At 40.2% G+C, this 23777-nt stretch overlaps 2 protein-coding genes across 4 annotated transcripts; one reads left to right on the top strand and one right to left on the bottom strand.

Moving 5' to 3' along the window:
- Positions 1–6466: 6466 nt before the first annotated feature.
- Positions 6467–19139, bottom strand: arel1 (apoptosis resistant E3 ubiquitin protein ligase 1). The gene is made up of 22 exons (XM_026151904.1): positions 19077–19139; positions 18167–18387; positions 17587–17755; positions 15514–15734; positions 14927–14998; positions 14475–14701; positions 14134–14371; positions 13873–14042; positions 13525–13705; positions 13196–13440; positions 12845–12922; positions 12600–12741; positions 12378–12499; positions 11633–11708; positions 11414–11523; positions 11141–11320; positions 10677–10802; positions 10055–10184; positions 9874–9932; positions 9706–9795; positions 9437–9612; positions 6467–8874 (listed from the first exon to the last, which is right to left on the bottom strand). Exons 2-22 carry the CDS (start codon positions 18312–18314, stop codon positions 8772–8774), a joined length of 3063 nt encoding a protein of 1020 aa, XP_026007689.1. The 5' UTR covers positions 18315–18387; positions 19077–19139; the 3' UTR covers positions 6467–8771.
- fcf1 (FCF1 rRNA-processing protein) lies at positions 18743–23712 on the top strand. 3 transcript variants are annotated; one of them, XM_026151905.1, is made up of 8 exons: positions 18743–18969; positions 19551–19615; positions 19727–19798; positions 19888–20036; positions 20167–20239; positions 20337–20424; positions 22976–23070; positions 23212–23712. In XM_026151905.1, the coding sequence occupies exons 1-8, from the start codon at positions 18958–18960 to the stop codon at positions 23258–23260; spliced, it is 603 nt and encodes a 200-aa protein (XP_026007690.1). In that variant the 5' UTR covers positions 18743–18957; the 3' UTR covers positions 23261–23712. The 3 variants fall into 3 exon arrangements, with proteins under 3 accessions (XP_026007690.1, XP_026007691.1, XP_026007692.1); XM_026151906.1 differs by lacking the exon at positions 18743–18969 and adding an exon at positions 19119–19220; XM_026151907.1 differs by lacking the exon at positions 18743–18969 and adding an exon at positions 19293–19449.
- The last annotated feature ends 65 nt before the right edge of the window (positions 23713–23777 follow it).

Below are 23777 nucleotides of genomic sequence, written 5' to 3'. Positions count from 1 at the left end.
TATTACCATATTTACCTCCTTTCCTCTCTTGATTTCTCATCATTGGTTCCTGAGCTTCTTTGACCGTTGAGCTCACCTGGCCCTTTAGCTTGCTCGTCTCACTCCTGCAGCTGAAATGAGTTTTGAGAATTTTGAGAATTGTTCTTCTCAGTTAATGACTTATGGTCCAACCTTCTTTTCTATTTAAGAGTTGAGCACTCCATTTGTGTTCTTTCTCCAGTTTAGTTACCTTTAATGTAAAGTGAAATAAACCCAGATGCACTGTAAGATTATTGATGGCTGTTTCCTTTATATTTTGGCCCAATGCCCGCAGTAAAAGCAACTTTGTGTGAGCTTCCAGCCTCCTAATTTGCAGAAACATTATCAGTCATGGATTGGCCTTCCCAGATCCATGACCTGAACATAGATGATCAAGATGTGCAACCATTTTAACAGAGAACAGAACATAAGGCTAGCCAACATACAACTTTAAGAAGCCTGAAGACCTATTTGTGAAGAGTATGACAAACCTAAAGAAATGACGAGAAGCTTCAGGCTATGTTAAAGAATAAAACATGATCACACCAAATATTGACTTTCAAGTTCTTAAAATTGTAAAAATTCTGCTTTTGTTTTATATGCTGTATTTTCATATGTTTGCAAATGTTCCAATAAATTGCTCCACATATTTCTCATCTTCCTAGTGAAATATAAAGAATTGTATGTTTTTCTTTTGACTATTACTACGCAGGCATTTCACAACACTGACCTCTTTTAGAGGATGCTTCTCTTTTTACAAATTGTTTTAAACCTATGTGTATAACTTGACTAGCTTACAGAGTAAAACAAACCTTAAAATATGATCTAGAGAACATTCAGAAAAGGAAAAACATTATTTTAACTCACACGTTTGAAAGCTATTGTTGAAAGTCCTCATTTTAACATCTCTAATGTAATTAATATAGACGTGTGGTGAGCCTCAGTAGCAGTCCCTCTCTAACCTTGATAAATACACAGACAGTGTCTTGTGTAATTCATACCCAGAGCAAAACAAACACTTGATGCCATGTCTGTGGCCTCTCTGATGTCCACGCTTATTTCTGGATGGCATTCTCATCATCCCATTGGGCGATGACAGCCTTAACGAGGAAGCGAGCCCTGCCATGACAGACTACAGTGCTATCCCAGAAAGGAGCCTGGATACATTACATCATATCGTGATAAGGCTTGCACATGAAAAGTGCCCTGCTACAGACTAGCGATCTGCCCAGGGTGAACAGCACCTCTCGCCCTGTGACAGCTGGGAGAGGCTCCAACCCTGCTGTTACCCTGAACTGCATAAGCAGTAAAAAAAAAAATGGATGGAAAAGTGTAGATTATTCAGCAAGATTACAATCATCAGACTTCTATATGTGTACTGACAGTCAAGAAGACCCATATGAATCTGCTATTCATGAGAGCTGAAATGCAGTCACGAGGGAGAACATGAAGCCTCTTTTTCACAGGGTTTAGGAAGCAGCCTGCCATTATCTAAATGGCTGTACATGTTGGGGAAGTAGCAGCTGATAGGATGCCGTCAATCTTTCTGTCAGTCCAGGCCTCACCCTGTTCCTCTCTCTTTTCAGGGTGGTCCCAACTGTGTCGACCATCTCTTGTCGGTATGACTTGGCAGAGATCACCGCAGCAGGCAGGAACACACTTCCCTTCAATCAGCAGTTTCCAGCAGGTGTGCTGTACCTCTCCCGTTCTTTCATCTGCAGCAGTATGTAGAGTGTAATTCAGTCCCGGCCTAAGCCCTCCCAAACTGGCACCTCTAGGCTGAGCTGGATGTGTGCAAATAAAATGCTTTGGCTTGTTTTTGATGCTTCTGTCAAACTCTTCTTTTTCTTCTGTCCTCTCAACAGTTTCAATTTCACAGCACAGAAGAGAAGGTGATATCTGGCTCCGTGCTGTAAACACACTGTGAGCTGGATGCTGCTGATATGTACACAAAAAAAGATGGCACATGTGTTGGCCAGATGTGGTTACTATTGTTGTATTTGCTTTGCTGTGGTCAGTGAAATCCATTTAAAGCCTCTTTTTTTCTTACCGGAGAAAGTATGAATGGATTTATTACCCCCCTGAGTAAGAAAACCGTACCTCCGAGGATGACTAAAAGCTGTCAGAGTTCCATGTTGTAGTGATCTGGCCCAAGCCGCAGACCAGCAGTGGAGTGCTTTTTACAAATAAGGAGCTCTAGGTTGTGCAGGGGAACTGTGGGTAAACCTTAAGCAGCTCTTTTTATTTTAATTTAATAAGGAAATAAAGCACTTGAATCCACTGTTACAGTTTATAAATCAAAATATATTAAAGGCACCTGTATTGTCATTTGGAAGCGAATTGCCAAATAAGCCAAGTTTGTTGTAATACACAGAGTAGAGGACAGTACAAAATATGACGACTGTGCTGAACATACTGAGCTTCCTAGGTGAATAATTACAGTGCTTGGGATCAGCCCAGTGGCCTGGAGCACTCTACTGACTTGGAGTGGATGTGGTTGGAAAGAGGACCAATGCCAGGCTTATTATTGGCCATTTTCTACTAGACCCTAATATTTCTATTTGCATAACTGTGGGAGTCAGAATTCATGACAGCTAGTTTGATCCTGACCTTGTGGCACAAAAACCAGAGTTATGCAGCTTTTTATCACGCCAGAAGAATTTGTTGTAAACAGTCCTGTTCTTCTTCATGGTTCAGAAACTGTATGAAGCATTTTACATGCGCGCAGTAAAAGGGACAATTTGATATGGGAAACTTTATGAGGATACGGACAGAAGGACTAAAAGAGCTGAGAGTCAGACTAGTGGCTCTGTAAAGCTGTATTGGAATTAAATATCCAACAGTGTTTGCAGTATACAGTGTTGTGCAAAAGTCTTGAGCCACCCCTCATTTCTTTATATCTCACTTCCAAGGTGTCAGACTTTCTTGTGACTTTGAAAGTGCTCTTCAGCAATATTATTTGCTGAAGTCTTTTCTGCTTTTTCATTCGTTTGCAGTCCAGTTTGTACGGAAACTTAACACTGGGCTATGAAACATTCAAGCATAAAGAAGGAACCTAACTCAAGGGATGAGTCAATGTTGTGTCTACATATAACAGACAACCAATGTTAAATTGTATCTGTAGGCACTTACAAGCAGCCTATTGCAAAATCATCATTTGTCCCCATTCAAACAACAAGCTGATTCCCAAAGCCATAAAACTTGGCATAACTAAGCATGGTCTCAGTGGAAGTTTGGCTATCAAGAAGCCATTCTTAAGGAGGGGAAATGGGGAGAAGAATTACACAAGAACTGGACTGAAAATCTGTGGTAAAATCAGTGTAATTAATCCATAACTGAAGTTTTTGGTTCAAAATGTCACCAATAGGTCCAAGAGGTCAGGAGAGAGGAACAACAGTGAGAGTGACAGTCATCTCTAAAACACTGTGGGGGGGTTTTGTCATGTGTTGGGCTGCATTTCAATCGCTGGGGTTGGGGATCTTCTCAATATTAATGGAATTATGAAAACAGAAAAGTGCAGTGAGATTTTGATCCACCATGCAATACCATCTGGAAAGCATCTGAATGGCACCCGATTCATTTTCTTTTTACATGACAATAATCCCAAACACCCAACATCATCTTGAAAGACAACAGAACAAAAGGCAGCCAACATCCAAAGAAGAGCAGTGAACATCCTGCAAGAAGCCTGGAGAACTATTCCTGAAGACCGCTTGACAAGAAAGCTGCCTAAGAGAGTTCAGGCTAAAGACTTTAGTACTATAGTATTACACTAGAAAATATATTATCATAATTTTTTGTTATCATAAATCCCCTAAAAATAGATTTTTTTGATCTAGTGATAGCATTAGATGAGCTGTAGCAGATCTGTGTCAAACTCAGCAGCTGAAGAGAAATCAAACATCACTAACTTGGGGAAACCACAAATGCCTAAATGTACAGAGTAGTGCTGAGATATTTCAGTTTTCTGAGAGGGATGCAGGACAAGTCTGTCCCACTGACAATGAGTCCAGCAGACACAAAAGAAAAGCCTAGTGTTATGGGGAAAAGTTGAGGAAAGTCACTAGGAGACAAATTGTACAAAACTGTCAAGATGTTTCAGTCTAGATTAAAATGGTCAGGTGACAGACTCAACTAGACCGCGACCCATGCTGTTAACATTCACAGCCTATTCACACACGCTATAGTGACAACTGTGCTAACAATAAGGGCGGAGCAGCATGGGGTATTTCTCAGACAGTTAGACAATCAACATTAGAGTCCCTGTTATTACAAAAGAAATATAACTACTGAAATGTTTCCCAACATATCAAATACAGTGCAGCTGCACATCCCAGCAGGACAGCTAACCCCATGAATCAATAGGCACATTCCAGCATCATATATAATATAGACAGCCATCAGCTGGGGGACACTTAATCTCCGCGCTAGCCGTTTTTCAATACGCGTGCTTCTGCTTGTCTCTGACCTCAGCTGTACGCATGGACGTTTATATCACTTTCAAAACAAAGCACATGTTGGCGGTCCTGTTCCCGGCAGAGGAATGTATTCAAACAAGGCCCTTTCTCCTTTGTCAGGCCGCTTTTACATGCTGTTCCAGGTAGACTTGCAGTCATCTCAGCCTAAGTGTTGAGAGCCAGATCTCATCACTTAAATAACAGAAGAATTGATAGGAGCAACAGAGAATCTGTGAAATATCAAGAGATCACGGGGAAAAAAATCTCTTTAATCAGCAGTAACATCCCATCCATACATTCCTGTGCCGCACTCAGTTGCCAGACCATTGTCATCACTGTGATGTGCATTTCTTACAGCTGTTTTCTCCATAATCCTCAACAACGTCAATAGCAGAACCACACTTCTAAGATGCTGATAGGCCAACTTCGGAAGGCACAGCTGAGGCAGAATTTCCCCCAAAAAGCCAAAACAGTCAAAGTCGCGTTTGTGGTAAGCCATTGCGGATGGAGGGAGGCTCTTCTTTCATACTCTGCTTCTTCTAGAGGACCAGCATATGAAGAGAGCTGATGTTTGGGAGGGTTTGGACGCATTTGCATGTAACATGAAATCACTAGATTGTGTACAGTAACGGTGAACTTCCTGGAGAGAACTGAAGTCCCGGCCTGCTGCTGTCCTTCAACAACCCTGATTAAGATTGGAGTCTAAATTGGCCCAATCATCGCAGATGATAAATATCTGCAGCCAATCCAGTTGGCAGTTAATCAGCACCGTCCAATCAGGTAATGAGGACCTGCATGTTGGAATGGGAAGCAGACAACCCCCACGGCTGTTTAGCAGGGAAGAGAGCGCGGTCATGTTCTAAAGATGCATATAGGCGTGCCACATTTGTGTTGTCTCCCTTGTGTGGATCCCTGTCTGCGGACAATTATCTTTGATCAGAGAAACCGACGGACATCTCCTCGGAGGCAGGGGGTGTCTGAAGTGGGAAATGAGTAAGTAAATTCTTTGGTCGAAGAGAACCACCCATAAATTGACTCCCCCCCCCTCCAGGAACTTGGCAAACCCTAAACCTCCAAACCAAGCTACAGTTGGGTCTGGAGTTGTTTATGGAATAGTGCATGGAAAATTTGTCTGAGAAACATATTTTTTCTTGGGAATTTTTATCATCAGATTTACATTTATTTAAAAAACACACCGAAAAAACAACACTGTACTGTTGCTGCGCGATCTCCCACGGGTTCTGTAAGGAAAGAAGGCCTTTCCAACATGGTACATTATTCTTAGTTAGATGCCAGAGGACGACTTTCTGATTTGTGGTCCCTCTTTAGCGAGCATTCCTGGGGGAAATTTGAGAGAGACCATTATGCAAATCCACAGGTGCATGCCAAGACCAAATAACTGGACTTCTGCCTCCAAGTACTTCAAGATGCCTTCTCCCGGCTCCTGATAGTGTTCAGACCACAGTACGTGGAGTCGCGCCAGGAATATGTGGGTATCGTGCTGATGGCCACAGGACCTGCATAGCCACAGGCATTAAAGATGTTTTCTTAGTTGAGGGCTTATCAGACATCAACTGAGAAAACAAACAGGAGGGCAAGAGTGTACTTCTATCACATCCTGTGTTGCTGCGGCTGCCTCCATATGATGGAAGCCATCCCCCCCATTATGCTTTCTGCATTTAGGAACCATACAAATTTTAATTTACCCCTCCAAGTTAAATTAACTTTATTTTGTATTTGCGAGCATGGAGGAGAGAATGAGAAATGCTCGTAAATGGAGGGATTCCCTCTGTGTGGAAGACTTAAAGTATAGAGGGTTATCTGAAGACAGGAAAGCTCCCTCATCACTGCAGCCAACCTGTCTGTGGGGATTATAGAAGATGCAGCACGCATCTGTCACTCATGGTGAGCTCATGTCACATGTAGAGCCAGTGCCCTCTTGTGTCTAAAACATGCATTCATCTGGCCAAGAAAGTCTTATTCTCAAGCACTACACGTATCCCAGCTTTCTAAATGAACGCCACTTTAGTTTACAGGGTGTTTTAGGGTCAGATCAAGGTCAATTTTCAAACCAGCACATGTGAGGCACCAAACCATAGACTGGGTCTTTGGGTGGAAATAGGGGTGTGTAATAACACGTCTTCAGATAAGATAAATACAATACAGAGGTTGAAATAAGATGACAAGAATTTATTCCATCATTTTTATTCCCATAAACAAAGTAGCTCCATCCAGAGAATCTCAAACATTCATCAGCAGCAGAGGCTCATTAAAAAACCCAAAACAAACAAAAACAAAGAAGTAAAAGGAAAAAATTACCCCCACCCTCCCCCCTGGACCCCACCCATCTTCAACTTCATAGGCAAATATTTCACAACATCTAAATCGCTAAAAATCACACTCAGGCCATCTGATCCAAAAAGCATCTAAACAGAAAACAGAGTAGTAAATGATCATGAAGAGCAAAACATTAAACAACATAAAATTACAGGACAGAACTCAGTTATACTTGTTTACACTGATCAAGTCGTACAAGTAATGCTCACGCTTTGTGCTGGATAAATATGATGTCAGCTTTTGGTACTGGTGCTGAAGGTCAGGTCAACATTGCACAACCCAAACAAACACGAGCGCCTAAACCCTCACAAACTTCTTTAACACTGTAAGATCAGCTAAAGCTCTGACATTCGATTGGCACTGAGGAGCCAATGCAAATAAATCCAACACCTACTGTCAAAATGGGATTTCTTTGCCATTTACTAAGTTCAATCTCTTGAATCAAATTTGACTGCTTACGGGGCAAAACTAATCAAAACACTACTAAGAAGAATCATTACCTATTAACATTTTCTGTTTGCTATGAGTAAACATCACTTTTCCTAAATGCTCTACAAGCTGTCAGCAGACTTCTCCAAATTGGCCAATGACCATGTAAACTCTGCAACACAAAAGGAAGTGCTAATAAATAAGAAAAAAACTTAATAAACCAAACAAACAAACAAGGAAACACTTCTGTTGGCTCAGGATATCAACAAAACTAACAGCAATAAAAATAAATAGTTTTACAACAATATAACAAACAGGGCTTATTGTTCAAAGATGCTTTGCTCAGCTTACAGGATGATGGAGCATATGGCTAAAGGTTGTACAGTCAGGGCTGGAAGGAGGCAACTATGAACAAACCGTATGCACGTTTGCCATGCATGTGCATGAAAACACACATCTGTGTCAGAGGATGCATAGGTGGCAAAGGAGATTCTGAGGTAAACCCATGAAAGGCTGTGAATGAGTCAGTCAAAAGCTTTATATAACAAAATGTTATACACGGGCTCAGCCCTCCAACACCCAAACAGCTTTCACATCCACAGTAACCTCTGCATGTGATAAGAGAAAAATCATAACATGACTATTACCTACTATTGTTGAGTATGTTTCTCTCACCTACACACCCCCCGGGATACAATCAGAGGCAAAGGGCAAGAATAAGGCGGGTTTATAAAACATAAAAACAAAGATTAAGGGACAACAGAAACTTTACCTTCAAGACACAATAAGTTAAAATGTAAATATAGAAACAATATCACTTGGCTCCTTTTAAAACCACTTCTGCTCAGATAGAAAAAACAAAAACAAAACAACAACTTGTAGAAATTATATTAAATCTCAACCCATCAGACGTGCAACAGTAAAGTAAATCCCTTCTCCTTAAATATTAAATCAAAAAGTAACAAGATGAAAACATTTGTATACGCGCTAGTATGTACAAATTAAAGAGTGATATTATAATATTTACATACACACATCAGTCCCTGATCGATTAAGGCCAAAGTGCTGTAGATGCACGTGTCACCCACGTCACATGTAGGCTGCTGTTGCACTTAAGTGTTCCTCAGTTTGCAAAATGCCAAAGAAGCAGTTATACAGTTATACTCAAGGCTTTTGCTCTAGTATTACTCGTCTCTCAAGCATATAAAACTAAGCAAACTTTAGCATCAGGAAATAAAAACTGTCCAAACACCCTTTTTCAGCAGTTGGAATTTTGTCATTTTTGTCTTTTTTTCCTTATACAAAAGTGGAATATTTTATATACAGTAGCACTAGAGTTCATACGAGATTCACTACAGCCTCCTGGGACTTCCTGAAACGCTCGCTCATCTTGAGAGAGGGTATTTATTAGGGAGGGTGAGAGTGCCAACAAGTCCACCCGTTAAATGTGAACGAATGCAGGAAACCAGGGCAGTGGAGCAGTGCTGGTCTCTTGTATGTGTGAAACCACAGTGCCAGTTGATGGAAGAGTCAGAGCATGCCAAAACCCTCACTGCCCTCGCTGATGGCCAGCTTCAGCATCTTGTGCAGCTCCTCGTAGGAGTCGTAGGTAGGGAGGCACAGCTGGTTAAAACTAGACAGACACAGAGAGTCAGCATGTGGTTGAACTATTGTTGATTTGAAAAGGAGAACGGGCTGATATTACATTATTTCTTATGTATAGAGAAAAAAAAATCAAATTAAAAGACCAAAAACGGAAATGATTTTAAACATTTCCAGACGTGATACAGCAAAACACACCATCACAGAGCTCTATTGTTTCCAACAACTATTAAAAACATATCAGTGAGCCATGGTGTTGCAGTGGGGATTTTTTTCCCACTCTCTCACACAGTTTATTTTGACTCAGTCCCATGTATGCCATCCTGTTGCTGCCATAAAAAAAACTCATTAGTATGTATAAATAAGCCACTGAAGCTATTCCACAGAAATGTACTATTTTCTCCTGTTTGAATAACATTTTTTTTGTACAATTAAAGATTTTTACTGTACCTGTGATCTGGTCTTAAAGATTTATATCATCAGTGAGAAGACTGTTGGTTTTAGACATGATGCAGGATTTGGCAGCAGTCAGAAAAACACATAGCAGCACTGTTGAGGCATGTTTTTCTCTCAGTATGTGTGCTTCTACTCACCAGGTGTGTGCAGTGGGCAAAGTGCTATGTGTGGGGGCAGCGATGATCTGGAACGAGGGGCAAAGAGTGTTGAACCCGCCGTGGGGTAGCTGAGAGGAGCCAGTGGTGAACTGCAGAAGACGAGCCAGTTCTTCTTGTGTGAAGCTGGACACCACCGCCCAGAACCACTTCATCACCTGAGGGAAGGAAAAGGGAAAAGCAAACAAGATCAGACATTTCCACCAGCTGCTAGGGAAGAAGGCAAGATAAGAAAAGCGTCCGTGACGTACCTTCTCTCGGAAGTGCCATGATCCACCAACAATCACAGCGTGGGCCTTGAAGTCCTGTACGTTTATGTCACCAGTGCCACACATCAGCAGCTAGAAGCACAAAAATCCATAAATATCCGGTGTTGATTAAAATGTCAGCAGGACTTAATTACAATACATCGCACATACCTCCAACTCGTTCTCATCAAATATGGCTAGCAGGTTTTCTGGAACCAGTTCATTCAAACCTGCAATTGATCAGGAAAAATGCACCAATTATGTGCACATTACCAGAGATCTCAAATGAGAGGAACTGGCAAGAAAAATACAAATGCAAAAATGCAGCTGTGTGCTAGCTTCATTTCCTTACCTTTAAGGAAATGTTCCACCTCATCTCTTACCTGACTGGCCAGTCTATACTGGGCCAGCAGGTTAAGATAATGCATCTTGTTTTCATTGGTCACAGCAATTTGAGCTCCACCAGATATAAGCTCCACCACCTGGAAGAGAGGACGACGGGGTGAAAATGACAGAAAATGACATTTAAGGTATGTTGAAAACTGGCAAGTAACAGCAAGAACCAGAGGAAAGAATTAGACATTGAAAAATGTCACATTACTTCTCAGCTAATTTATAAATATTTGGGCAATTCATTTTAATGTTAAAGAAACAATTTGATGAAGTAACGTCGTTATTTAATTAAAAATCTGCGAGTCTGAGCTCTGTTTCATCACAGATTTATGCAGCCAGCTATTTGGGTGATATTTTACAAGTGAACAACAAAGTTTATAAAGAATGCCAAACTCTACTCGTCCATCCTTTTATATAAACTCACCACTCTTCCTCTTTTAAGAAAAATTGAGGCTCTAGCCAAACAAGCAATATGGTTTGTTTTGCTTGGTTTACTGCTTCGATCTCCTGGGATCTCCTACATCAGTACTTAAAAAAAAAAAAAAAATAAGGGGAGGTTCCTTTCCAAAGTGTTGCCTCACCTTCTCCAGCTGTCCCGACTTGCTATACTTCTCCTCGGCAAACACCAGGTCCATTTCACTCACGTCATTGTTTAGGATGAAGCACACTTTAGTTTTGTAGAACTCCTGGTCGTCCGTCTCAAAGTACTGCATGTGGAAAACCAAACGAAAACCCAGGAAAAAAAAAAATTAAATTTTTAAATAAACACGGTACTTCATCTTCTAGCAGGGAAGGATAAAAAGATGACTGGGTGGACTGGAGTTCTCAACTTTGAAAGCGAAGTTATTTGGATAAACAGCCAAACACATTGGGTAGTTTTCTGTTAAATAAATAATGCCAAGAAAGAAATGAGGTTTCTTGGCTTTGTCAGGAATGTTTAAGTGATGAGATAGAACAGTTGACACTAGAGGATAAACAATAGAGATGTGACCTTCCAACTTCTGAGCAAAGTGTCTCTTTAATTGGAATGCACTGCGTTCCATACCTTGTAGTTCATTCTCAGGCCAATGATTTGGGCCAAGAAGGAACGTGTAAAGCGAGCTCGAACCAGCTGTTTGTAGGCTCCACCCAGAGCAGACTCATACAGACATTTCCCTACAACGCGACCCGCAAACTCATACATCTTTAGGCGCAAGTGGGGTGGCCTCTCGGGATTTGGGTGTACCTGGAAAATGAAGACGAATACTCTCTGTGAGTTTCAAAACTAAGTGTTGATGGTGTATACAGAATATACAAAGGGTTGAAAACAGAAACTCACAAGGCCCTGGTTGTTGTCACTGAAGCGGGTGAACAACTGATTCGATGTGTCAAAGAGGGTCTTGCAAATCAGTTCAAACCACTCCCTGCGTGGACCGCCCCAGTCCAGAGCTGCAGAGGAAAGATTTTAACGCACCTTAAATCCTTTTCTGATTTTAAGTGAAGTGCTTGAGGCAAAATGTCATTTCTCCAATAGGCCTCGTGTTGATTGTGCGTTTACCTTCCTCGTCCTGAAACACGACCTCAAAGTTTTTACTCCAGTCAGACACTGAGAAGTTCCTCGTGGCCTTCAATGACTGAACAAAGAACAAAAACGACAATTGAAACAGTCTATATGATCATAATGGTCACGTCACTGTTATGATTACACCTGTGGTCTTAAAACATAGCTTATAATAAAAAAAATAAAACAAATCTGAGTAAATAGAACGTCCTAAATGTAAAGCAAAAAACACTTGGAAACTGAAATCTCAGAGGACTGACGTACGTGTGTGTGTGTGTGTGTGTGTGTGTGTGTGTGTCTGGCTCATACTCAGATGGTGAAATCATGCCTCAGATTAACACGCGCCATTTGGTTAATGCAAAATCCTGTAACTCCTGCCAAGTTCAACTCTTATGCAGGAATATATCAGACATGTGTACTACACACACAGAGACAAAAGGGAGCACTGTTTCACCGTGTTTGGCATCGTAGAAAAAACATTTTGGAAAAAGGTCAGAGTGACATGTGAGCTGATATTTAAAAAGGCTTTCCTCTAAACCTTTTTTTTTTTTTTTTAAAAATCAGAAAACATTGGTAATAAATGTTTTTGTTAATAAACCTCGGACTTTAATGCTTAACGTCATTCTGGTGCACTGTTTTGGAGAAATAAATTACATACCACATATTACACACTGGATTAGACAAATTATGTCTATTCTTCTGCTTTTCCACTAGAAAGAATAACATACGGCGTAAGACTTACTGAATCCAGAATGGCGTGTCGGCTGACTTTTAGGCAGGTCTTGGTGCGAGGTCTCTTGGAATGGATGTGCCTGAGTTCACACTGAAAGAAATTCACCTTGTCTTGGAACGTTTCAGAGCCGCCTAAAAACAACATTATTAAATTACTACTACAGTTTTCCAAAGAGACGGTATTTGCTAAGTGCAGATCGTGCAAAAGTAACGGCGTTCCACTCAAACAAACCAATATTCTTGTGCAGGAAGCGAATGAAGGTGGCAGCCATGATGTTCCTATCCTTGCAGCTTAGCTCCACAGGAGGCTGTATCCCATCATCCACTACTAGAGTTAGGTACTTGTGAACTGGGTCAGGACCATAATAGGTAAACTAAAGAAAATAATTCAATTAAACATTAACCACGTATAAAACAAAGCGATCTAAAAAAAAATATACCGATTCTCCAGGATTGTCTAACATTAGTTCTGCTTACCTTTGTTCCTGGACATACTCGAAAGGTGAAAAGGCGCCATGGAATAATTTTCAGGTAGAATTCCTTCACGGATAATTGCTGTTTGAAAAAACTCAGGTTCAATGCCCTCATATTTTCATACCGGCAGTTTTAAAATCTCTGAATTTAAAATAAATAAATAAATTGGAAGAGACAATAAGCATACAAGAACAACTGAAGTGTTTCAATTATTACTTCATAAAATATAATCCAGGTATTAAAGCTTTTGTGTAAATAGGTCTGTATGTATGTGGGCACTGATCTAGAGGACGAGGACAGTAAAGGTGATTCTGGTTCCAATACCTAACCATTATATTGCCACCGGTCACTTACCTTTGGCGATATGTAACAGTAGACCTTTTTTGGTTTCTTGACCTTCTCAGGTTGTCCCTCCACAGGAGAGTCATGTTCATCCTCCTCTTCTCCCATGGAGGGCCTCCTCTGGGGAGCCAACAAAGAGGAGGCTGGTAACTGCCACGATGAACTGCTGTAGTTCCCACTACTGTAAAGGTATGCCTCAAAGTAGATGCTTATGCCAGGAGTGGATACATTCTTCTCCACGCAGGCCTTTTCATTCTCTGCAATGTGACATGCAAAGAGGAGCATTAGGCTATGAAAACAGTAGCTAATACATTTCTCTTCAGCACGTACAAGCTGCTCACCACTGAGAACAATTATGTCAAATTCCCCATTGCTGAGCGGCTGATCCTTGTAGGAGATGCGAGCCCTGAAACAACCAGTCTTCTTCAGGGTCAGTCTCAACAGAACCTGGCACTGCTGCTTGTTGACTGAAACAGATTTGCTGTAGAGGCCCTCCAGACTGTCATCATCTGCTGTGCCTAGCTGAAAGAGCAGAAAGACTACAAATGAATCCAAGCTTAGTTCTAAAGCTAATGGTTGTGCAATTGTGCAACTTAAGAATAAAAACTAATCCTAGGTTTTATACTCGTCATCATCAAGAAAATAATCTCAGTTTAATGGGTAAAAGAACAGGAGTTTCACTCGCTTACAGAGTGCACATGGACACTGTAGTTTGCTTCATCTGTCAGAGATGTGGAGTTACTAGTAGGGTTTCCATACTCGTCTCTGGGCTCAATTTGTAAAGTGTGCCGCTGTCCGTTTGTTAGCACCAGGGTGGAGAAATGGTAGGCTATCTTGGTTTTGGATGGAACAACTGTACCTGAAGTGAAAAAGAGAACAGAAATATAGTCATCCAAAATAAAGACTTTGTTTTGACATGTAAACTGCATGAAAACATTTTATGCATCTACCTGGCTGGAATATCTTGTAATAAGGGCTATAGGCCACATTCAGTCCACCCAGCTTGACTGCAACCTCATAGCGTCCAGCCTTGCGTACTGTAAAAGCCACTTTGACTACATTGGACTCTGGGTCTTGCAGGACTTCCTGTGTGACAGGGATGTCCAGGGCCAGTTCAATGTGAGTAATGTTGACCCTCAGCCCCACAGGCCGATGTGCTGGGAAAGGCTGACCATTCTTATAGAACAGCTGAAAAGGCGAAAATAGAAAAATAAAAAGTGCCATTTAATACTGAAATGAGATTTTATTATCATCTCTTTTTCCTTTCTCAACATCTAGAATCTAGTGTGACCTGGACTCTGAAACTCATAGTCTGTCCCACTTCCTGTGGTTCCTTCCAGTCCCACGACACTTTGCAGGAACGTGGGTCCAGGTAGTTTCCCCGGACATAGTCGTAGATGCTACGATCACCGCGTCGCCCTGGATCCTCATTCTGCAGGAAGCTGACCACCCTTGCCGCAAGCTCACAGAGGAACTTGATGGTAAAGACAAACGCTATGATGGAAACAGTAATTCCACCTGCCACAAGAAGGAAAGAAGCACAAGAGTTGGAACTCATTTTGCAAAAAAACATTTCAGTATTAAAATAACTAAAGTTTAAGCAATGTTTCATCACCAACTATTTAAAAAACAAAAACAGCAGCACCAACTAAAGCCAAAGTGTGAGCAGGAATAAAAATCAGTCACATACAAGTAAACACCAACCATATCAACTCTTACACTACCAGATAATGTTGTACTCACCAATCACGTAAAACATGAGGTCCCTTATCAAGAAGCACAGTGCCACACTACAGCCAAATATGAGAGCTCCCGCTGAGAAGACAGTAACACAATGCACTATTGATTACTTCAATTGTAGAAACTACTCACTTCCTCTTCCTTGTCTGCAGAGTCCGTGTCAATGCTTGCACTTTCCTTTGTCTCTAGCACATAGTTTTCTTATTATGTAAATTCGGGTAGGTCTTCCATACCACTAAATTTATTTTTAAATCAAATGCAAAGAAAGGGTGTGACAAAAATGTCCAGCTTTGTCCTTTAGTATGAAAAACCACACCCTGTTAAACAACAGGAAAGCTGGTAAGGTAGAGAGTTGTTTTGTTGTCAGACAGATGAAGTAACACATAACTTCTCCATTAGAGAATTTGAGCTGCTTTCAAATGATCTATGCTTCTTTGAGTAACATTTGTGAAAACCCTTGAAAAGACTAAGCAAACAGTACTTCGGTTTATATGTTGTATCTGAATGCCTGTTGATACTTTGCAGCTGGCGAACACAACCACAACTAACACTCTTTAAAGGCAACAATAAAAACGTGATCAGGGTCTCACCAAATGACCACTTCTCATTCAGACGTCTCTCAGCGAGGCTGTGCACCAGCCGGATCTCGTAGTCCTGGTCACGACTCCCCCTGGAGGTCTGGAGGATCTTGATGCCTGTAGACAACTTTATGTAGTCTTCGTAGTAGTAGCCCCAGGCAGCTAAAGAAAGCTGCAGCTGACTGTCAAACTGAGAGAGATCATCCAAATTCATACAACCCAAGGTCTTCAGTCTGCAGTGTAAAACAAAAAGTGAAAGTATGTCAAGCAGGTAATAGAAATGAATCTAGCATTAAGCAACCGCCTTTCTTTTAGGCTTCGGGACTGAAACCTAACTTTAACTCAAGGTCTGTTAAACAAGAATGCAGTTCCAACCACACACACAACCCGTCCGGCATGCTTAACAAAATCTGGTTTAAGTACAATTCAGGCCAGGAGCCTCAATCTTATCTCCTAAACTACTCCAGTATTGCAAAAGCTACATCGGATGACATGTTCCAACAAGCCTTTTTCAAAATAAATAGAATAAAAGGAAAAAAAAAAAAATCTAATTCCTGTGGTGTACATGGAGGAGGAAAATACTGGATGAGCCAACAGCAAAAGATTATTAGAATTATAATAACGCTACTGTCCAGATTAATGGAAAATCATCTTTGGTTCACCAAGTCACAAATCAATAATAAATAAATATACTGATAATTATCAGCACACATTAATAAATATACAACAGAAAACTTCAGAAAAAACATCACAGCATCACTAATTGCATCTGGCACAAATGATCCCTCATACACATTTTTACTAGCTAGAGGCATCCTATAAAATCTTCCTGACAACATTAGCTCGAAATCAGATCAGCAACAATGGACTGGATAAATACAGTGTATTAATAAATACAAAGAAGACCTTTAATCCTCTAAAACAAATGTTCATACTGTCTCTGTGTCAGCTGACACAGAGATCATGCAGGGAAAAGGGATAGCTCAGAGTGGTGGCCCCATGACTGGAAGGTCGGGGGTTCGATTCCCCTGAACAGCTACCCTGAGGTACCCCTGAGCAAGGTACCGTCCCTACACACTGCTCCCCGGGCGCCCAGTGGCTGCCCACTGCTTCACTGAGTGAATGGGTTAAATGCAGAGAGGAATTTCCCAACGGGGATCAATAAAGTACACTTTCTAATTACGCTTTCACAGCATGATCTTTATGGGCAAAAATAGAGATTAGTATAAAATATTATCTGAATAACTAAAATCAAATCAACTGTAAGACTGCCTTTTCTATCCTTTGTTAATCAGCATGCGCGATGCTGTCTCAGTTTAATATGTACATACTGACAATAATGGTACAACTAATACTAAAAGCAACTTTAAATCCCCACTTACACTACATTTTGATAAAAAAAAAATTAATAATTAACTTTGGCTTTTTCAGTTCTTTACTGAACCAAAAGCACAGAAAAAAATGATGTGGGCAATGAAGGCTTACATAAAAGCCAACAGCAGTGGAGGCAGCTATAGTGTTGCAGCCATGACCTTCAGAAATGTGACACTGTATCCCACTAAAAATGTCAGGAATCTTCCTAACAAACAGTATTTTCCATGTTTCCGAAACAAAGCTGATCTCTAGAAACATAACAGTTTACTCAAAAAAGAATCCCAGCACACTTATTGTTTTGATAGCGCAATAACTAATACTAATCATAGCTGGTTCTGTTTGAATCAGAATAAAGCACCCAACACATATACAGAAACATCTGCATTACTGCAGGGTCTCACAAATGCAGTCTCTAAAGAATGCTTTTTACTGCAGTGACCCTCCAAAACACTGCAGCCTACACAGCTCCGTGTCAGCAGACTCAGCTAGCCGTGAATGGAGAGGGTGCCCTCAAGTGGACATAAATAAACCTAGTGTGTGTTAACCAACATGAAACAACTTAAAAAGCGTTAAAAAAAATAAACAAAATCTTAGAAATCACCTGGAATAATCTATATTTATGACAAGGCAAAAAGTAATTGATTACATCAAAGGGTTGCTGCTCATACCAGATTAGTAGAAATGTTGAAGTTAAGACTTTTCATTGCTTACGTATGATAATAGTGCTCCAGGTTCTGGGAGCAAAGCCACTCCTGGAAGGCAAAGTCTCGGAGCAGCTGGATGTGAGCCTCTGCGATCTCCCTCCAGCGCTGCTGTTCCTTCACCACCTCTTCCAAACGACTAAGAACACTCAGACTCAGTTCCTCAAGTGTGTGTACATCTGGATGGCACATGAACAGCATATAAAATCTCCAATACTCATACTTGCCAGTAAATCCACATCAGTATAATGACCCGAAACGTCTATATCCTCATTAAAACCTACTATAATGAAAGCTTAAGCCTGTGCTGTTTGTATGTGCATGCCACTGGCATCAATTTAGTCTGAATGTTTACTGATCAAAACAAAAATATCATCAGAGTCAAACCTAGAGGTAATGCAATCTCTCTGAAATAAACCCATAGTAAATCCAGTTGAAAGTGATACTTTTGCCTCTGTTATTTCTGCAAAAACTCAAGTCTTCTCACACATATCACTAACATCAGCTTGCTCTTTAAAAGAAAAAGAAATCAGCTAAATGTCTGTATTGTTTTGGTCAGGTAGGATTGAAGTCAAAGGTGATCCACTGACCTTCAAATAAGTTTCTGTATTGAGAGAGGTTATGTCCTTTGAGCCATTCCTCGATCTGACTCTCTTTTCCTTTCTTCCAGCGCACTTCCCAGAAAAAGATCCACGACAGTGAGCAGAAGAGGAAGGTCAGGAAGAAACGGCGGTCCATCAGACCATCTTTCAGCCTTCACTCAGACTTCTCCGTGCTCAAACACCAAACACCATCGAGTTATTCAAATCTCCTACAACAGAGGAAAAACGAGTTTAGCCAGATGGGATTTTAAAGAAAAAGTTGCTCAAACAAGCAGTAGATGGAAACACCAAGGAGCCCGGCTGTAGACTGTTCTGTCAACAAACATGAATATTTAAATGTCCAGAATAATACGAAACCCGTGGCATTGAAATATGTATGAAAAACGAGGCTCTGACAAACCTTTTAGTAAGGACAAACAGGGTCAAAGATTTGCAAGTCAAATCCAATGAGAGACCAACAGTGCAGCTACTGATTATGACAGATATTGATAACCATTCTGGTCTCGCTAGCTCAGCTGCCAGCACGTTTTCACACTATCTGCTAGCTAAAGAAATAACATATTCAAACAGAAAGCTTAACTAGAATTTATTGGGAAGGTCAAAAGCCTCGGAAGGTTAACTGCAACATCATCAATTCTCTCTGGTCTGTTGACACAGTGGGAAGGCTACCCTTCACAACTGCTACAGTAGCACTCCGACCAGACAACACAACGCTAACAGCTAGCAGAGTTAGCCCTGAATGTCAGCGTCCTTTCAGAAATCTCGTCGCCTGCCCCAAAATGGTTATTAAGGTGCATATCGTCACAGGTGCCTTTTGCAAAACCACGACTACACAAAACAAAACTGAACAAATGCAATATTGTAATATAGCCAAACTATTATTAAACACTGCAGATACCTTCGTCTGCGAGGCGCTAGCGTAGCCACCGGAAAATGCGCAGAGCGGGCGTCGATTTTTGATTACGTCTGCGCATTGCTAACACGAGGGTAGCAAGTCGTACTTGTAGCCGGTCTGTGGGTTCAGTCACTGAAATTTGAAATGGTACGTAGTTTCTCACTGTATCAGAGTAACATCACCGACTTAACAATTGTTGTTAGATAACTTCTTTTTTTAACTTGAAGGTTAGAAAGTTTTGGCAGATTTACCGTTAAGCTAACATGCTAATGCTAATGCAATGTTTCCACATCGGATCTTTAGTCGCGACGTTTTAAAGGTTAAACAGTGAACGGTATCTTTTTTTAACGAGCGTTAACGTTTCAAAAGGTTTTGAGTAGGTTCTGTCACTCTATTTAGAGAAATTGTATATTAACACAGTTGAAGTTTCTGCTGTTAAGTGTTGGTTGTGATCAATTTTGGGCTTCATCAATGCAGGGGAAGCAGAAAACGAAGAGATATGCAGCGATGAAAAGAATGATCAGTCTCAAGGACCAAAGAATGTAAGTTTCGCCAGTGCTTTCTGCGTCTCTGCTTTATTTAGAGCCATGTGATTCATTGCTTCACCCACTTCCCACGTAAAAAGCTGCCACAACTCATCGTTTGTTTTGTAGAAAAGAGACAGACCGAGCCAAAGCAAAAGAGAAAAAGAAGAAAGACCCTTCGCAGCTGAAGGAGAGAGAAGTGTAAGTTAGCCACGAAACAGAAATACGCATTGGATCGTTAAAAAGTGTTTGATCATGAATTTGGTTTCATTTCTTTGATTTTTGTGCAGGACTAAGTACCCATCGTGCCTCTTTTTTCAATACAACACTCAGCTTGGCCCACCATACCACATTCTGGTTGACACAAACTTTATAAACTTCTCCATCAAGGCCAAACTGGACATTGTTCAGTCTATGATGGACTGCCTTTATGCCAAATGTAAGTATTAGTGTTCAGTGGGAATTTTTTATGAAAATAATAAAGTTGCTGTATGTCACTTGTTTTATATCAGCATCCAATAAAACAGAAAGTTTATATGAATTTTTTAAATAAATTCCATCCCATCCAGGTATACCATATATTACAGACTGTGTAATGGCGGAGATTGAAAAGCTTGGAATGAAATACAGAGTCGCACTCAGGTAAAGGCTGCTTGATGTAAATAAGTGTTTCAAACTTGAATGCATTTAAAGTTATGTTTGTTATTGAAACAGTCTTCACCTCGTTTATTTTTTGTAGGATAGCAAAAGATCCAAGATTTGAGCGTCTGCCTTGCACACACAAGGGAACTTATGCCGATGACTGTTTAGTCCAACGAGTAACACAGGTAATATATGCAATTAAATGTCAGTGTTAATTTTTTTTGCACCAGCTGTTTGCTTGTCAGCACACACAAGAGCTTAACAGTAAGATAACACAATTAGGTAGCCTTAAAAATTGACCACAGAAAATAAAGGAACTACGTAACCAACTCCAAAACTCTCTAGAGTGGAGTCTTTGCAGCTATTCCCTAAACAAAGAAATTAGGTAAAGGATGTAGAGAAAAGGTCTGCTGCAGTCTGCTGTTTACCTCAGCTGGTGTCCTTGTGCATTTACTGTGGAGAACGCTATAAAATATCGTGAAAGGAATCTGATATGAGTATATGAGCTCACTTCTGTCTGATGACAGTGACACTGATGGTTTTAAGTGCTGCCGTTTTTGCCGCTGTTAGTGGTGTTAGTAAGACTTTCTTTGAAGTGGAACAAACATTGTTGGACTTAGAAACTTACTGAATTAACTTTCATAAAATGTGACAATGTAATAAAACTGTTCAACAGATGGAAAATTGATTTTTAGGACACTTTAGCCTAACAGTAGCTGGAATAATGTTAGCTTATAATCAGCTGCTGTTGTTTAGCCAGCTCATTGTCAGCTTTCCGGAAATGGCAATGTCAGATATCTAATGTCTATCTGTCTGATCTGCTGATAGTAAGAAACAGATGATAAAACATAGGTATGATGCTGCATCTCTTAAGTCTGACTTTGCAGACACCGATTGCAGATTTGATGAGGCGAGTGGTTACCCTGTACTCAGGCTGAAATTAAACAGAGTAGTTCCAATAGTGAGAACCCAGCTGAAGCGATTAGTGTTTTGCTGTGTGCTACATGTGAGAAAGGACACTTTCAGACAAAGTTAAAACCAGATTTTTCTCAAGATCGTCCAGGTCTCATGTGCAAAAATCACCTCAGAGTCTCAGTTTCCAGAACAGCTGATTGTAGTTAGATCAGTTAATTCTGTGTTATCACTCTGAGTTCAGGTTGTGATATGTTCCGAGTATATTATATTAGTGATTAGGGCTGCCACAAACGATTATTTTGATAGTCGACTAGTCACCGATTATTTTTGCGATTAGTCGACTAATCAGATCATCATCCATTGGACGCAAAACTACAGCTTATTGCACCAGCAGCATCTGCTCTTATATAACTATCATTAGCTTACAGCTTTAAGTGTTTACGGTCTGTGCTAACTAAAAATAAAGACAAGATGATAGTTTATTAAATTTTAATGAAATCTGCAGATTGTTTCGGTGAAGTTTAATCAACTCCTTGCTATCTAAAATATAACGGGACACTGGAGTAAATTTTCCAGCATCTCACACTTCTGATAATCAGCTGTCTGCTTGACCTGTGTAAGAACTGTAACTTTAATCTCAGCCAAACCGATTTACTCAGGAACAAATAAAATACTAAAAAAAGCCAAACAATAACATTTTAAGTTATCTAAGTGACTTATATATATTTAACCTGAGTAGCGAAAGACGGCAGTGGGTTTGAAAACGATCTGCCGGGAGTCCGGTGTTCTCACGGCTCTAGTGAGCCTAGCCCCCGGCTCGCTATCGAGCTAGTGGGTAACAGACGTCTCCGAAAACGTCGGAGCGCTTTTGAAAATATGTGGTGTCCTGATAAACTGAGCAGATATTTGAGGTTTACACAGCTACATTCTCGCCTGAAAATATGTTAAACGTTTATTTTGTGACCCAGAAAGAATAATAAGAGTAACATTAAAACTAACTAGCTGCCGCCATTGTTGGAAGCTGGGCCGCGCTATGAATTCTGGGACAGAGCTTCTTCTTCTTCGGGGTTTAACGGCAGCTGGCATCCTTGTACATGCAGTGCTGCCATCTTCTGTTTCAGTCCGTTATTACACTCTTAAATCCTACTAATTCCTGCGTCTTTTGGGATCTTACAAAGCTTCAAACGACGCGTCGACTATTAAATTAGTCGTCGACGATTTTGATAGTCGACGTAATCGTGACTAGTCGACTAATCGTGGCAGCCCTATTAGTGATATGTGGTATTTAAACAAACAACAACAAAAAACAGGATGATCAAATGAATTAGAAAACAGGAAGGGGAAAAAAGTCCATGAATTGCATTTTATTTTGTGTGTTCCACTCTTCTATTATTTACTCTTGATTTGAATTTTCCTTTATGGATACCTTGATATCAAAGCACATATATTCAGAATCTTTGTCATTATACAAAAGTAAAAGTGCAACTAAATTATATGCAAAGAAGGCAATCTTATTAAACATTTTCTGAGGTACAAAACATAAAAACTAAAAATTTTGGTAAATAAACAGGATAAAATATATATGCATGTGTGTATTTGTAGAAGGAATCAAATAAGGAGTTCAGGTTTATTAAAGAAAACCAGTCAGTAAGAAGAGGAGTGTGATAGAGTTAAAAGTTTACACTAATCCTGCTTTCTGGAACAGTTCTCTGATAAAAGGCAAATTGCCAAATAGTAACTGTGATGTGTATAAATGTCCATCTTCTAACGCTGGCTATGTTGCTAAGGGGAGATGTAAATTATGTAAAAATATTTCTGCAGCACAAGTGTTACATCCTGGCCACTGTTGACCGAGATCTGAAGAGGAGGGTCAGGAAGATCCCTGGAGTTCCCATCATGTACATCTCAAACCACAGGTAGCAGGGTTCTGCATTTTAATTAAAATATATGGCAGCTTTGATTGTAGCTATTTTATTTTCCAAGTGTTTTTCAAATATAAAATTAAAATAATGTTATTGCTAACTTTTGAAATCAATTTGTTCTGATTCTAAAAACAGGTATAACATTGAGCGGATGCCTGATGACTACGGTGCTCCAAGATTTTAATGTATCTACAGCTGACCAAGAAGTGTAAATAGACTGAAGTTTCTTGTTGATTATTCCTTTCATTTGTATTAAAAAATATTGAGGATTGAGGCTTATTTTGTTTTCTCTGGATACTCCTGCTTCCTCGTACAGTCCAGAGACACGTACATGTTAGGTTAATATAACAAACACATTAACTGGGGATTGTGGTTTGACAGTATGGGTGAGTTTGAGTGTGAATGATTGTGATGATCACCCCCTGTGATAAGCTGGTGACCTGTCTGGCGTGTATCCTTCCTCTCACCCAGTGTCAGCTGGATTAGATAAGCCTTGAATGGATGGAAGTTTCATTTAGTGAGGATGGGGTGTATTTGATCACATTTCAAACTGCAAAATAATTTAATTGAGTGATTTGTTCTTGAAACATTTTGTTACAATTTTTTTTTTCATTGAATAAACGTGTTATTGAAATATCTTCTGTCTTTCATTTTTCCATGTTAAATGTGTAAAGTGATGTTTACTCAGAGCTAATTTAACA

This window comes from Astatotilapia calliptera, chromosome 19, assembly GCF_900246225.1.
Source record: "Astatotilapia calliptera chromosome 19, fAstCal1.2, whole genome shotgun sequence".
NCBI classification, from domain to species: domain Eukaryota; kingdom Metazoa; phylum Chordata; class Actinopteri; order Cichliformes; family Cichlidae; genus Astatotilapia; species Astatotilapia calliptera.
The sequence above is the reverse complement of the archived record's forward strand: the minus strand, read 5'-3'. Positions and strand labels throughout refer to the sequence as shown.